Below are 16,425 nucleotides of genomic sequence, written 5' to 3' on the forward strand. Positions count from 1 at the left end.
CTTGTAGGAAGTCAATCTTGCAAGCTGAAGCAGGGAACTGCTAAGGCTGCTGCACCCGGTGCAACCATCACAAAACAAGAGACCCGAGAACTAGAAAGGTGAGGCTCACCACCCATTTATCCCTCCGCCTTTCAATTAGCACCACATGTGATTATCGGCCAGTTTGGCACAATTAACTAACTCAGGTTGCAATCCACAAGATCAACAGTTCAACCCATTAATGGCTTCAAGGGAGAAAGACGAGGCTTTCTGCTTCAGGAAAGGCTTACAACCTTGGAAACCCAAAGGGGCAGTTCTACCGTGTCCTGCAGGATCGCAATGAATGGGAATTGACTGGATGACGGTGATTTTTCTCCCCTAGAACAGAGCGAAACAGACAAAACCTTCTGCCTTTGTAGAGCTTGTCTTCTAGTGAAAGGAGACAGTCAGTAATCCATGAAAAAAAGCCAGATTCACTGCCATTGAGTTGATGATGACTCAGTGACCCTATGGGACAGGGTAGAACTGCCCCTGTGAGTTTTTGAGACGAAAACTCTTTGCAGGAGTAGAAAGTTCCATCTTTCTCCTAAGGGAGGAGGAACAGAGCAGCTGGTGGTTTCGAACTGCTGACCTTTCGGATCGCAGCCCAATGCATGACCACTATGTCACCAGAGCTCCTCAGAGTAATCAGCACTTCCACGTATATTATATGTAATGGGGTCCCCGAGTGCTGTAGAACTAATGATGCATTTGAAGGGAGACCGGGCATGCTATGGTTGGAGTAGGGGTTGTCTACTTTTAAATGAGGTGTCAGGAGAAAGACGAGGCTTTCTACTCCCATAAGGAGTTCCAGTCTCAGGAACTTGCAGGGACAGTTAGTTCTACCCTGCCCCAGAGTCACGGTGAGTCAGCATCGACTCATGAATGGTCATGAGTTCTGAGGTTTGGGGTCAGGATCTTATTGAGAAAGTGACATGTGAGCAAAGCCCTGGAGGAGAGACTGCTGATGTCGAGGGGAAGAGCATTCCAGGTGGAGGGAACAGCTAATGTTGCTGGAGCAGAAGGGACAAATCGGGAAGGCCCTGCGGGAGGAGAAGCTAGAGTGGCCTAGGCAGATCTGGGTTGGACCCAGGGCCCCACGGTGCAATGGTGGGCTTTCCTTTGAGAGAAACGGGAAACCACTGAGCATCAGCCACTCGGGGTCTGACCAAGTTGTTGACACGTCATGCTGCTGCCTCAAGAGCAGCCGGCAGGGTCTGGGGTGGTGCCCATGGCGGTGGTCCTGGGAGAGATGAGGAAGGCAGGGAAGGCGGTGGGCGGTGCATCCAGGATCCAGTCTGAAGGCAGAACTGCCCGGCTTTCCTGACGGACCTCCAGTGGGCGTGAGCGAGGAAGCAGCCAAGCATGACTCTGAGTCTGTTGCTTCCAGGAACTGGGAAGGCAGAGTTACTGTGAACCCAGAGGGGACCAACTGTGGGAAGAGCGGATTTTTGGGAAGACCAGGAGGTCAGTTGGGGACATGTTGAGTGTCAGGTATCGCTCAAGACCCTTGGGGCCCTCGCCAGGATGCTACCTGTATCTGAAAGCCTGGGATGCCCATTTTGGCCGGATTGGAACCTTCCTTCAAAGGCAGTGGGCTTTGTCCTCGCAGGCCTCCTTGTTCAGTTCAATGTGGAAATGCCCCGTGTACCTTTCCCACCGGCAGCTCTGAGCTGGGAAACTCACGATGCGCCTGCCTGTCTTCTGGCCTCTTTAGCCATAGTGCCTGTGTCCAAGCTGTGGAAGAAACAGCACTTCACTGGCAATTTCTCTGATCCAAGCAGCATTTATTGATGCTCACTATGTGCAGAGCACGTGTCGGGCAGACACGAGGAAGGGGAGATAAGAGCAGAACGTGGAAGAACCAACAGGATCCCTGCCCCCAGTGGGCTTACAATCTAGCTGGGAGGCAGGCAAGGTGTCTATACAAAATCCCATCTTAAAGGTACAGAACCACATCAGAGCAGCAGGTGCCGATGTGAAGTCTTCGGGACAAAGCGGGAACCAAAGGCAATGGGCCTCGTGGTCAGTCAGCCCCTGCCCTCACCTGAGAACCTTCTTTGTCTGCAGGTTGGGAACCTGGAGGTCTATCCACTGGCCTCCCATGCTGCCCTGTCTGCCTGGTGTAGGGGGGTGTCAGACCTCTATTTTCCCCAACCTGGAAGTTCTTCAAAGGCAGAAACCAGCCCTGGGCTTGGCTTTTTGTCATTTTCTCTTGACCCTGCCGCCGCCCCTCCCCTCTGAGTTCTGTGCCCAGGCCAAGACAATGGCCTAGGCTGGGAGGCCCCGTTGGGTGCTCCAGCTTGCCTCGCAACTCCCAGGAGGAGCCTAGGACTTTCCTCAGACCCAGTGCCCCTTGACTTCTGAGCGATCATGAGAATTTTTTTTTTTAAACAAAAGGACCTGTGTTCAAATCTCGGTTCCGCTGTGTGTTAGCTGTATGTATGGCCTTCAGCCAGATTCTTAGCCTCAGTTTTGTGATCTATAAAATGGGAAGAAGACTGTTTGCTCTGCCTATCTGACAGAGTGGGGGATCATCCCAGGAGAGGATAAGGGAGGGCTTTGGGAATGGTCAAGCCCTGCTGTAATCTTGGTGGACCCAGTGCACCAGGCCTTTCCTTCTTGGCGCCACGGTTTGGGTTGGAGCTACCAACCTTTCCATCAGGAGCACAATGTGCTATTCTACCTAGAGACCTGTCTGAGGTCAGGGCAAGATGCCAACTGCTGGGAGTGGAGAACTGGCACCCCCTGAGCATCTCCTGGGCACCAGCCTCCCTGCTGGGTGCTTTGCACACATGAGCTCATTTAACCCTAAACCCGTGAGCAGGCTAGGGAAGGATTGCAGCGCCCAGCCCAGCTGGGAGGAAGTGGGATGGGGAGGAGGTTGTTGCCTTTGAACTTCTAGAGCAAAAACTCTGGGTTACCAGGAGCCTAGTCCTGGAGGTCACCTTGGCCTCTGGCTAGACCCTTTGCTCTGCAGTAGGGCCAGGCGATGTCACCAGCAGTGGACAGTTTAGGGAGCCATCTCTGTAGCACCCATGGCCCAGTGAAGCTCTTCTGTTTCCCTCAAGGAAGCCATGTTGGTCAAAGAAAACAGGGGAGGGCATGGAAGGGAGGGCTGGGGATAGTGGAGCTCTGGTGGGAATGACAAAGATGCTGCCCAAACAGGGTCCATCTCTGGCAGGGGACAGTGGCTGGAGGCCTGAGTCCTGCTCCAGCTCAGGTGCCCAGGCAGGCTTTGCTGCACTGCCCATGGGGACAGACACAGGCAGAAGCCTAGAAAGCAGGGAGGTGGGAATTCAAGGTCTGACCTTAGGTTAGTTATGCAGCAGGCCTGAGAGGGAGGGCTGGGGAAGTGGGTGGGACAAGAACCAGCATGAGCACAGGGTCAGGAGAGGTCAAGAGGCTGGACAAGGTGGGTCCCCCTCAAAACAGGTCCCCTTCTGCCTGAGCCTTGGGCTCTCAGGGCTCTCCTCGACTGTCCACTAGCCTGGGTACAGGAGGCTGAGGGTCAGGCCCTTCTGTGGCTCCCCGCCCAGGAAGCAGACCTAATGAAAATGATCCTAATAACAAGCGATAATGGCATTAGGAATTACAGCCTCCACAGGAACTTTTACATGCATCATGGCACTAATCTCAACTGAGAACCACTGCAGGGGCCTGGGAGTTTAGAAGCCTGCCGCCCTCCCCACTCCCCTCTCCCCCCCAACTGCCCCAGGGGTAGGCGCTGGGGTGGCAGGCTCGGGGGTGGGGAGAAGGAAGGGTAACAGATTCCTGAGGGGAGGGCTCTTGCCTACAGAGGGGGCAGCCATGTGGCAGGTGCTGGAGGGGTGTTGCCTGGTGCCCGTGGCTGCATGCCGGAGTGCCTTGCCCACTTGGCTGTAGGTGTGTGCTGGGCGAGAGGGTTCACTTGCGAAATGAGTGTTTCCTTTCAAGAAGTGTCTAGTTGCAAATCTCCCCCTCTCTGGAGACAAAGGCTTGGGGCCTACAAAGGCTCTTTGTTCTTCCTGCTGCAATCAAGGCTAATCTCAGGTGGTGGGGGGGCTGGGACCTGGGGTCTCTAGTACACATACACACACACACACACACACTCACACTCACACTCACACTCACACACGAGAGCACACAGATCAGTATACAGGCCAGGCTTCTCCTGGGGAGAGGTCTTTTCAGGGCCAAAAGGGAGGAGGTCTTGGCCACCCACCCCTCCACTCTGCAGAGGCCACTGTGGGGAAGCTGCCCTCTGCTTGGCAGCTCCAGCAATGGATCCTGGCAAGTCTTGGGGTTCAGGGCTGAAGTTTAGGGTGGGAGGTGGTGAGGGTATGGCTTTCCAGGAGAGCCAGAGTAGGGGTTGGAGACCAGAGCCCTCCAGACCCACACCTTCTCCTGGGGGCACTTCCTTGAAGCACTTCCACAGGGCTGGTAGGCAGCAAGGACTCTTGGGTTGCCCACTGTGGTTTGGTTTTATTGCAGGTGGGGGAAAGAGGGGTCAACGGGCTCATAGCTGGGCGGGGGGAGACAGCCAGCCTGGCACATGTACACCACCAGAGCTGCACCTGCTCACGCTCAGGGGCAGACACAACCCTGCACGTGGGGCTAGAATATAGAATATGCACACATGGGCACTAGCAGAACCTGGGCCCAGGCCAGACAACGGCAACGCTCAGCCTGGGGCAGCCCTTTCAAAGCACCCCGACACACACACACACACACACACACACACACACACACACACACACAAGGGTCCGCCCCTCACCTACAGTCTCCTGAGCCTCCCAGGCGCCCCCTCCCACCCTGCTCACTGGCCGGCCTTTCGGTCCCAGAGCAACTGCACTCGCCACTGGGGACGATTCCGGACCCGGGGCAGAGGAGGGGCACGGAGGACCTTTCGTCCCGGGCCCCACGGGCGGTCACCCCAGCTCCTCGGCGCCTGGGTGGCCGGCCGGCGACACGCTCAGGCCTTGCTGCCGCGGGGCAGGCTCTGCGGCGAGTGCAGCTCCACCGACTGCCGCCGCCGCACCTCGCGCTCCTCCCAGTCGGTGTCCGGCTCCAGCCCCTTCAGCACGGCCAGGCGCTCCGACAGGCTCTTGGAGTGGGGGAACAGGACGTAGTTGTAGAGGAGGGAGCCCAGGATGGCACCGACCAGGGGTCCGATCCAGAAGACCTGGGGGGCGAGAGGAGAGGGCGGCTGGACGCCACGCACCAAGAGGCACTGGTCGCCTTGGCGAGGGGTGGCTCCTGTGGGTGTGCCCGGCGGGGGCACGTGGGCACTGCACCTTCCTGGTGCCCTCCAAGCCTGCAAAGCCCAGGGTGGTCTCGGGGCCATTCTCCTTTTCCCACTAATGGGCGCCCTGGCGTCGGGAAGGGGTGGCCTCACACGCGATTAAGAGACTGTCCTGAAATACTGAATCATGTCCTCAGTGATGGGGTCCCGCTGGTGGAACGGCTCACGGTGTGGGGGTCAATTCTGACTCCTAGTGGCCCTGTAAGTCTTAGGGAACAGTGCCCCATAGACGTCCTCAAAGTCACTGCCATTGAACGGAGGCCCTATAGGACAGCGTAGAACCGCCCCCCTGGGTTTCCAACACTGTAACTGTGTGCCAGGAGTGGAGAGCCTCGTCTTTCTCCTGAGGAGCAGCTGGTGGTTTCGAACTGCCTACCTTGCCAATCACAGTGTAACTGGAAACCACCTAGTCACCAGCCAGGGCTCCCCTGTAGGGTCCCTAGGCTGTAATCTTTATGCAAACATCTTTCTCCAGAAAGAGCCGGCTGCCATCAGGATTCCTTACACTGAGTCTTTGGACTCAGAAGGGTCCAAAGACATGCCTAGTGATCTATTGTTGAAAACAGAAGCCTCAGTCACAGAAAACCTGGGAGCACAGTTTGGCCGACACCTGTGGCATGGCTACAAGGATGAGCTGCCGTGGTGGCAGCTGGTTTGGTAGCTAGTAGTGGCAATACCGAGGGTGGCGTAGCGGGTTATGCTTTGGATTGCTAATGGCAAGGTCTTCAGTTTGAAACCCCTAGCAGTTCTGAGGGAGAACCATGAGGCTTTCAACTCCTGCAAAGAGTCTGGGAAACCCACAGGGGCAGTTCTACCCTGTCCTATTGGGTGGCTGTGAGTTGGCACGGACTGACTGGCAATGAGTTTGGTTTCAGTTTGTAAAAGCAATGCTGGAGCTGTTGGGGAAGATGTGCTAGTGTGAACTATGAACTACTCCTGATCCACCATTGACTGTGAACACAGGCAAGGTTTCCACTCTCCCTGTGCCTCCTTTTCTTTTCACTGGGATAATACCTACTTCCTAATGGGACTAGGAACCACAGACAGGGCTTTCTACTCCCACGAAGAGTTACCGTCTCAGAAATCCACAGAGGCAGTTCTACTCTGTCCTATAGGCTCGCTATGAGTTAGAATCCACTTGAGAGCAGTGAGCGTTTGAAGGCTGTTATGAAGATTGAGTAATTGTTAATAAAAACACTTAAAGAGCTCACGCATAGCTAAGACCTAGATGAGAGTTAAATAATTTAAAAAAAAATCTAACTGCTAGCTATTATACATAATAAATCTCTTTAGTGCAAAGGTCCTGGCACCTGGTGTATATGTACTCACTCCATCTTCCTAGAATGCCAGTGCGGCAAAAACAGGCATGGTGCCCATTTTACAGATGTGGAGACGGAGTCTCTGGTGTCAGGCTTGGGAGGTGGAGCCTAAGGCTCCACAGGGCCGCTGGTGGACGGGGAATGGTCCGGGACACACCTGCTGAGCCTCCCACCATCCCTGTCCTCTTTCCCTCTGAGGAGATTTCTGGGGAGGGGAAATTTCTGCTATTACCCAGTGGTCATCAAACTTGCCGGTGACAACTGCAGGGGCCAGGGAGCGGGCAGGATTCATGGAGCAGCCAGTGTAGTGGATCTGCAAGGGAAGGAGGGGGGGTGGTTAGGGAGAGAAGGGAGGTGAGGACAGGGCAGGGAGTCCTTGTCCCCTTCTCCAGAGCTTGAGTGAAATCGCCCTAAGTGTTGGAGACGAGACCAACTGAGGGGAATCGATGCCGTGGACAGTTAAGGCCCTGCTGTAGATACAGGGCTCTGCCTTCACACAGAGGAACTGTGTGTGGTGGCCTAGTGGTTATACCTTGGGCTACGAACCACAAGGTCAGCAGTTGGAAACCACCAGCCAGCTCTGAGGGAGGAAGAGGAGGCTTCCTGCTGCAGTGAAGAGGGACAGTCTCAGCATAATCCTGTCCTGCTGGGGTGCTATGTGCTGGAAGCGTTTGATGGCAGTGGGCTTGTTGATTTTCTTTTTAAAAAAAAATTTATCATTCATTTGAAGGGACCTGGGTGGTGCTGCTGGTTAAGCATTGGACGGCTAGCCGCAAGGTCCAAGGTTCAAATCAACAAGCCACTCCATGCGAGACAGAGCAAAGAGGAGGTCGTCTGCTCCCTGCAAGATATGCAGTCTTGTCAACCCTCCAGAGGGCTGCCAGGGATGGGCGGGTGAGTGTTTTGTGGTGTTCCGAGGCTGGAGGGATCCTGTCCATTGGTTTTGGGTTTCAGGCCCTCGAGGGTCTGTCCCTGTGTCTCCCTTGGGCGTTCTGAATACCTGTGCTTCAGAGGGTCTTTGGGTCTGTCTCTACAGTGGTCTCTGTGCCTGTGCCTCGGGGAAGACTGGAACCAGCAGGGGGCATGACCTACCCCGAGAAGGTGACCCAGGGCCACAGAGAAGCCAATGGAGAGGGCGGGGGTGCCCAGGTTGTCTCCGCGGCGGTCATCGGTGGAGGCGAAGATGCAGAGCACCAGCTGCAGGGTCAGGAAGAGCTCCACGGTCACCGCCTGGCCAGCCGTTGTGTTGTTGCTGAGCTGGGGACAGACAGGGAGTGGCGGGAGCATTGAGCACATGCTGCTCCCCCCTGGCTCCACGCTCCTGCCCTCCAGCACCGGGCCTCCTCACCGCCTGCCTCAGCACCCAACTCCCGAAGCCTTTTTCTGGGCCTCGTCCAAGGGCTGGGGGATAGAGCCCCGAGCAGCCCAGGGTCCTCCAGGCCGAGGGGGGAAATTAGACTCCAGGGCCCATTAGATTTGGGGGCTGAGCTATGCCCTCAAGGTGTGAGACCCAAAGGATGTTGAAGAACAAGAAAGGAAGAGGCTTCCGTGAGGGTGGGTGCCGGGGAGGAAGGCTTTCCGTCAGGCAACGGGAAGCACTTCCTCTCTAGCGAGGTCGAAAGATACCAGTGTCATGAGAAGACGGGAGTCTCTCTGTGGCCAAAGGAACAGGGACAGAGTCTAGAAACTGGTCACCGAGGCCTGGGGTACGGAGGGTGGCCCTTCTCCCCACCGTGAGTTCTGCAAACAGCCCTGCCTGGTCCCCACAGTGTTGCCCGTGTCGCATGGTGGGTTTGCTCCCTTGGTGGCCTGTGGAGAAGGGTGGGGGCAAGGGAGCCCTGTCCTGCCATGCCCCACCCCCGTCATCCCCTTGCCGTGGCTTTGGAGGGAACCTGAGAAGAGCGCAGACAGGCGGTTTCATAACTGGGCCTTGCCCAGCGCTGGATCCTGGCCCTACACCCCTGTGCTCTGGGGCCGGGCACCACGCTGGGCGGAGCTATGACAGTCGTAGGCTCCCACACATCCCCACCTTGGGTCTTAGTTGTTGAGCTAGTGCCCTTGAGTCTCTAGGGTGTGACTTAACGCTCTCTCGCCTGTCATCCCAAGAAGGAGCCAGCAGAGGGGGGTGGGGGTAGAGGGGAGTGGGGGGCCAGTGGGAGGAACTCTGGAGGCAGATTCTTTGGAGATTTCCCATTGGGAGACTTTGCTTTACAGCCTCAGCTTCTCCCCCCGCAAAATGGGGATTAGGAGACCCCCCAAAAGGCAAAACACAAAACAAACCACAAGGGTTCCGGAGGGTCCTGTGCAGACTGGAGACAAGGGCAGGGAGAGCCCGGCCCTTGGCTAGTGCCCTCGGGAGCCAGGTGGACAGAGGCTTGGTGCCACACCACCCTGGGGCCATGTTGCCAGGGACTGCTTTTGTGATCCAGTGCACAGGAACGGAAAACCTCCATCTACCACTCAGGTGGCGGGATCCCAGAGGCTAGCCCTGGTGGTGTCTCCGGTCACATGTTGAGCCGCTCACCACAAGGTCAGCGGTTGGGAACCACCAGTATCTCCCGGAGAAAGATGAGGTTTTCTGCTCTTGTGAAGAGTGACAATTTTGGAAACCCACCCGAGGCAGTCCTATCCTGTTCTGTATGGTCCCGATGGGGCAGAATCACCTCGATGGCAGTAAGTTTGGTTCGGGACCTGGGACCAAGTTAACATCCACTTGGGCACAGAGGTGGCTCTTCCAGGGGACAGGCTGGCCTTCTCGGCATCTCCAAAGGACACCCGGGCCACCTTGGAAGTCATCCCAAGGCTCAGGGTAAAGCGACCTGCTCTGTCCTATTCCAGTCAGGCAGAGGTCTCCTCCCTTCCTCCAGAGGGTCAATGCAGAGAAACAGCTTAGGGGCTTCCCCCCAGAGGGTCCCTGTGGAATGAGGGAGGAGCAGGCTTGGTGAACCCCATGGCCTCTTCTCTCCCCAGAGACAGAGCACCTCCAGTCTTGCATCCTGAGGCTTGCTTTGACGGTGCTTTCGGTAAGTTCCTTGCATGGTCTAACTGGGCCTCTCCTAGCCACAGCGGAACTTACTGTTGTCCCCACTGGAAGAGGGCACACTCTTGTGTCTGTCCACCCCTTTGGCCACTCTAGCCTCTCCCAGCCCCGGGCCCCCAGCCTCATGTTCTCTTTTGGAAGAAGAGTGAAGTTCCCAATGGGAAGACCTCTGCCCCTTGCCTGCGGAAGGGCCACTGTGTAAAGGAGGGAATGGCGCAGAGGCCTCCCCTTCGCTGAGCACACTCTAGAGAGATCCCAGAGCGCTTCTGCAGCCGGTGTCCCTGGGGAGGAGCAGGCTAGGAAGTGGGCGCACTGCCCGTGACCCTGGCACAGGGATTGGTGGTGCGGAAGGCACAGACCGCCTTCCCACCCATTTGGCTCAGAGTCCCAGACGCGGCCCAGGCAGCGAGGAGGTGGAAGAAGGAGGGGGTGAAGAGGGAGGAGTCCAGCATCCTCACCCCTCCCAAAGTGGCCCAGTTAGCCATGGTCCCATGTCGTCACCAGTTAGCTCACCGGCCAAGGGACCTTCCCCAGGGTCTGGAGAGACCCTCACCGGCCCCTTTCCCCTGGGTGCCTGACAAATGATGGGTCTGTTAGCCCACCACGCCCCCTCTGTGAGCCTCCGTTTCCTTGTTAGCACAATGAGACCTTGGAGATGGCCTGGGGCAGGAAGGGGGTGGGCTTGGCAGTGGAGCCTGGGCTTGAGGGCTGTCTCTGATGCGCCCCTTCTGAGCCTCAGCTTTGACCTCCTCGAGAGATGACGGTCTTCTCACGCCAACCTCGCAGGGTAAGGGTCTGCGCATGGCTTGTGAGGGGCACCTGCCTTGGCACCCAGCGCATGGTGAATGCCGAGGAACTTTTGTGGTTCTTGTCCATCAAGTCCACTCTGACTAGCACCCTCAGGACCCGCCCAGCCCCAAAGCACGTCTGTGCCAGGACGCAGCCCCTGGGTGAGCGGGAGCAGAGCCCCCGCCGGAGTGTGGGGATCACTGAGACCTGCTCCTCCATCAGGCTCAGGACAGGGCGACCAGCAGGCCTGCAGGCCCATTACGATCCCGCCTCTGCTACAAGGTGTTCCCGATGGCAATTTCCCTCCCTCTCTCCTCTTCCCTCCCTCTCCCTCACAGACCCTTACCCTTTGGCCTGCCCTGGCCATCCCACAAGGAAGACCTCAGGGTTCACCCAGGGTGGGAGCAGTGACCTTCTGGCAGGCAACTCACCGCATTGACAGCCAGGTCCCCTCGGATGTCGGGTGGCGTGAGCTCATGGAGGATGGCGGCCCCGGCCACAGCCCCCAGCAGCTGGGCAGCCACGTAGAAGGTGGCGCGGAGAAAGGAGACATGGCAGCCCACCAGGCAGGCCACGGTCACGGCAGGGTTGATGTGGGCCCCGCTGATGTGGCCCAGTGTCTGCACCAGGGTGCCGATGGCCAGGCCGAAAGCCAGGGCGATCTGCAGCACGGAGGGCAGGGCCTGCGGCCAGTTGAGGGCCGAGCCCAGGCCAAAGAAGACGAAGAGGAGGGTGGCCAGGAACTCGGAGAACACAGCCCTGGAGAAGGCTATGGACCGGAGCTCCCACATGCTGTGGCGCCTTGGGAGGAGGGGGCCTCTAGCACTCTCGGTGGCAGGATACCCTTGCCCTCTGGCTCTCTCTCTCTCTCTCTCTCTCAGGGTCTCCGGGGAGGCCCAGCTACATGACTTTATAGGGTCCTTCTAGCCTGCATGTGCGCATGTGGGGTGGAGGTGGAGCTGAGGCCAGTACCTGCCCCCTCTCTCCAAAGACTGCCACCTCCCCCACCCCCACTGACCTCCCCCCTCCCCACCCACCCTACATGCCTATCACCCCATCTAGGCCTTCACAGCTGACTAATGTTCCCCATTAGTGAGCTCCAGATAAGGACTGACGTCCCAGGGTTTCCGTGTTTGTTCCCTCAGCGACCCCCGGCTGCTGCCCCGTGGCCTCTCCCTTCCCCCACTCTGGCCCCCATCAGGTTCTGTGAATGAGAACCCCTGGAGGGGTGGTGTCTAAGCCCCTCTCTTTGTTGGCCGTGGCAGCGCCCAAACCTCTCCCCCGAAGGACGGTGACACATGTGCAAGCAAGACCCTTCCTTCCTTCGGATGGCTGGGGTGTCTACCTGCTGGCTGACCTGCGGCTCTTCCTTTTGGTGGGGATGGAAAACAACTGCTTGCTGTGACAGACCTTCTGGGGCATAAAGGGATGTTGTGTCTCTTTCTGGGCTTGCTTTCTTGCAGTTAATCACCCATAAGCCATTAAGCTCGCCTTACCTCCTCCCTGGAACCATGGCCAGGTGGCAGCTCCCAGAGCCTGGAGGCAGGGGGATGGCTTTGATGGTCCAGGGACCTAGGAGCTGGGGGATGGAGGAGTCAACCTGGGGCTGACTGAGGAAGCTGAGGGCCTCTAGTCCCACTGCAGTGTAGGCCAGCTCTGGTCTTTACTCCTTCTTGCCCTTACTACGGGGCTGATAATTTCAAAACTCACCTCTTGGGAGCAGGTTCAAGGTTAGGAGTGCCGAGGGCAGCCCCTGGCTCACGGCAGCCCATCGTGAGCCTCGGTATTGGTAGTAAGGCTGTGTAGGCCGAGGAGGACCCCCACCGAGAGCGGAGCCACCAGGACATGTCTCTGGGCAGTGAGCCCTGAAGCCTTCAGAAGGCCGAAGTGCCTGATAAGTGACCTCCTGGACTGAGTGCCCACTCCACTCAGCCTCAGGCCAGTTGGACACCAGGAGAAGCTGGGGTCTGGGAGTTCCCAGTGCTATTTTCCAGCTTGTCCCGAACCCCACCAGCGCTGCTACTGGGGAAATGTCTCCTGTGTCTCTCTCCCAGGGACCCCCAAAGTAGGGTGTGCGTAGACTGGGGCCTGGAGGCCTGGATTCTGAGCCCTTTTCTATGTCTCCTGTCTAGCAGGTCCCTGGGCATGCCGGCATCCCGGGAGCAGAGATCCGAGAGTGACCAGTCCCCCCTCATGTTGTCTCAGCAGGGGAAACTGAGATCCAGGGAGGACAAAGTTCAGGCCTGAGCCTCCGAGGGCGGTGGGGCAGAAGCATTCACAGCAGGCCTCAGATGAGCTGAAGTTGAGAGGATGGTTTCCAAATGTCCCGTCGGCCTGCTGTGTGCTCTTGGACAAGTCACATACCCATCCTGGTGTCTCTTCTTTGATGAAGGCATTGGTGGCCTAAAAAGCAGTTCACTGACCCTAGATGCTGAGCAAAACCTCTCCTAATCTAAACTCAAAAAACTCGCTGCCGTCAAGCTGATTCCAACTCATATAGGCTCTATAGGAGAGGGTAGAACTGCCCGTGTGTGTTTCTGAGACTGTACCTGTTTACAGCAGCCCTGGAAACGTAGTGGATGTGCATTGGGCTGCTAACTGGGAGGTCAGCAGTTCGAAACCACCCCAGGGGCAGTTCTACCTTGCCCTTTCGGGTCACCTGGAGTCAGAATTGACTTGATGGCTGTGAGTTTCGTTTGCTTGTTTCACTGTTGACGGAGTAGAAAGCCTCATTTTCCTCCCTTGGAGCAGCTTTGAACGGCTGATATTGCAGTTAGCAGCCAGGCACCTAACCCACAAAGCCACCAGGGCAGCGCAACGCTAGTCTAGTCAGGTAGAGAGCTCTTACCCCCAATAAACCCAGCCACAACATCACAGCTCTTCTTCGTAGACCCCTCAGTCCCTACCTCAGTGTGTGTGTGTGTGTGTGTGTGTGTGTGTGTGTGTTCACTCTGTCATGCAATCATCAGATTCAGACACAGTGGGATCTTAGAGATCAGCCAGTCTGCGGAGCTCACTTTACAGACAGAAAGTGAATTCCTGAGAGAGTGCGATTGCTGGCTCACCCAGTTTCCAGCGGCTGTCAGGACTCTGGCCACGTGCTGGCCTCGAGTTTGGGAGTGAGAAGGACCCCGACCACGGCTGCATTCCCACGTGTGCCGGCCACTCGACTTCCCTTGGTGAGAAAGGTGTAAGCAGGTGTCTCTGTCAAGGCCTGCTGGCTGACGCCACTGGTTCCAGGTGTCTGCAGAGCTCCTCCGAGCAGAGGCTGTGCTCCGCCTGCTGCGATCACAGCAGCTCTAGCCGCCCTGCCGATTAGAATCTGACAAAATGTCTTCTCGCCACTGCACACGTTAGTACTGAGATAATTTTATTTTTTAGAGTTAGTTACCAGTTTCTAGACTCAAAATCACTCTAGTGCATGCGCGAAAAAGGAAACAAAACCCGGGTAAAGCAAATAGGTTCCTATATTCCTCAAAGTTCTTGGCTTTCGGAGCCCGGCTTTCCCAAATCCCTGTTTGATTCGGATGCTCAGTGCTTTCGAATGCTTTTCTACACAAGGTCACCGCCGGGCCATCAGCGCCTTCCGTGGTTTCTTCAAAGATGGTTCGCTCTTGTTTCCAGAGCGTCGTCCCAAGGCCCAGCTGGGCATTCTGTCCGTTTCACGGTGGGCGTTTTCTTGCTTCGCGCCTGACCGGCCATCATTTTGTCCCTTTCTCAGGAATAAAATCTCACACCATTTCATGTACTTGGGGGGCCCTTCCTTCCCTGGGCTCCATAAACACTTGGATGTTCTTTTTCAGGAACGATTTTGCTTCACGGATGTGGAATTCTTGCACCTCTGTTTCCACTTCTCTGTGTGTGTACACAAGAACTGTGTTTAAAGGCCAAACCACCCTGTAACCTTTGTGATGACAGTTTCAACAGCAATTGCCCCGGACCGGTGCAGGGAGGCGGCGGCACGGCACTCACCTGACCCAGCCTACGAGGGGAGCTCAAGCCCTACCCACCCTCGGCAGGTAAGAGACGTTAAGTTGTGACAGTGGCACATCTTGGAGTTGAAGGGATGTCGAGGTGACAATAATGAACCCGTCTTCAGTGCCGGCCCTTTAATGTGCCCGTCTGCGCGTGTTTACATGCAGTAAACCGTCTTCCTCTTCACTACCACCTGATCCCATTAAATTGTCTTATTAGATTAAATAAGGCACCTGACAAGGAGTAGGCCGTGTAACCATTTTTAAGAGTACAATTCAAGAATTTTAATCCCCTTTCCTGTTTTACGTGCACAATTTAGCAGCATGATTTCCTTTACTTGGATAGTTATACAACTCCCCAAGGGAGCCCGGAGGCATGCTGGGTGTGTTAGTCTGAGTAGACTAGAGAAACAAATCCAGGGAGACATATACATATAAGAAAGAGCTTTATGGGAGGGTGGAGGGAAGGTGAGGGAGAAAGGGGGAACAGATTACAAGGATCTACATGTAACCTCCTCCCTGGGGGACGGACAGCAGAGAAGTGGGTGAAGGGAGACATTGGACGGTGTAAGATATGACAACATAAAAATAATTTATAAATTATCAAGGGTGCATGGGGGAGGGGGGAGCAGGGAGGGAGGGGAAAAGTGAGGAGCTGATATCAAGGGCTCAAGTAGAAAGCAAATGTTTTGAGAATGATGAGGGAAACAAATGTACAAAAGTGCTTGACACAATGGATGTATGTGTAGAGTATGCTAAGAGCCGTACAAGCCCCAATAAAATGATTTAATTTAAAAAAAAGCTTTATATCTTTTATATTAAGAAAACATCCCAGCCCAGTCCAGATCAAGTCCTTAAGTCCGATATTAGCCCCTATGTCTGATACTAGTCCATACGTTCTTCTTTAGATTCACGCAGCACATGCAATGACGCCGGGTGCAGGGAGATCACAGGCCAGTGGGTGGAAAGTCTGTGGACCCAGTGGCGATGGAAGCATCTTAACACTGGCGTGGGTCTCCACGCGGCTCCTCCGGTTCCAAGGCTCTGGCTGCCATTAGCATAGCTCCCTGTGGCTTGTCAACAGGAATGTCTCGCAGGGAGTGACTGTATCTGGCCTCCAGCGAGCTATTTATCTCTGTTGTACCTCCAAATGTGAATTATTGACAGTCTAGACTCCACAAATCCAGGGAGACATATACATATAAGAAAGAGCTTTATGGGAGGGTGGAGGGAAGGTGAGGGAGAAAGGGGGAACAGATTACAAGGATCTACATGTAACCTCCTCCCTGGGGGACGGACAGCAGAGAAGTGGGTGAAGGGAGACATTGGACGGTGTAAGATATGACAACATAAAAATAATAACTGCCACAGTGGGTTATGTATTGGGCTGTGAACTGCAAGTCAGCAGTTTGAAACCACCAGCCACAACCAGAGAGGAAGATGAGGCTTTCTACTTTTTCTTAAAAAAATAAATCATTTTATTGTGGGCTCTTTAAATTTTTATTTATTTATTTTTATTAGGGGCTCTTATAACAATCCATACATCCATTGTATCAAGCACATTTGACATATGTTGACATCATCCTTTTCAAAACATTTTCTTTCTACTTGAGCCCTTGGTATCATTTCTTCTTTTATTTCCTCCCTCCTCTCCCTTCCTACCCTCGTAAGCCCCTTGATAAATTATAAATTATTATTTTCATATCTTACACCATCTGCTGTCTCCTTTCACCCATGTTTCTGTTGTTCATCACCAGCAAGGGTGGGGAGGGGAGGCAGGCACCTTTCCTGTACCCTCATTGTATTAATACTTCCATTATTGTTCCTGAGGGGTTTATCTGCCCTAGATTTCATGTGTTGAGATCTTTTTTGTTTGTTTGTTTTAATCATCCATTGTATCAAGCACATTTCTACATATGTTGCCATCATCATTTTCAAAACATTTTCTTTCTACCTGAGCCCATGGTATCAGCTCATTTCCCCACCCCACCCTCCCTCCCT

At 55.3% G+C, this 16,425-nt stretch overlaps 1 protein-coding gene across 2 annotated transcripts; it reads right to left on the bottom strand.

Annotated features, from left to right (window-relative positions):
* Positions 1-1,784: 1,784 nt before the first annotated feature.
* On the bottom strand, positions 1,785-11,283 carry AQP2 (aquaporin 2). Of its 2 annotated transcripts, none has more exons than XM_045287210.1 (4): positions 10,882-11,283; positions 7,714-7,878; positions 6,874-6,934; positions 1,785-5,182 (listed from the first exon to the last, which is right to left on the bottom strand). In XM_045287210.1, the coding sequence occupies exons 1-4, from the start codon at positions 11,239-11,241 to the stop codon at positions 4,929-4,931; spliced, it is 840 nt and encodes a 279-aa protein (XP_045143145.1). In that variant the 5' UTR covers positions 11,242-11,283; the 3' UTR covers positions 1,785-4,928. The 2 variants fall into 2 exon arrangements, with proteins under 2 accessions (XP_045143145.1, XP_004711456.1); XM_004711399.2 differs by having other exon boundaries at positions 4,968-5,182; positions 6,854-6,934.
* Positions 11,284-16,425: the final 5,142 nt, after the last annotated feature.

The sequence above is a fragment of the Echinops telfairi genome, unplaced genomic scaffold (assembly GCF_000313985.2).
Source record: "Echinops telfairi isolate 266 unplaced genomic scaffold, ASM31398v2 ScPeMD7_12;HRSCAF=54, whole genome shotgun sequence".
Classification (NCBI taxonomy): Eukaryota; Metazoa; Chordata; class Mammalia; order Afrosoricida; family Tenrecidae; genus Echinops; species Echinops telfairi.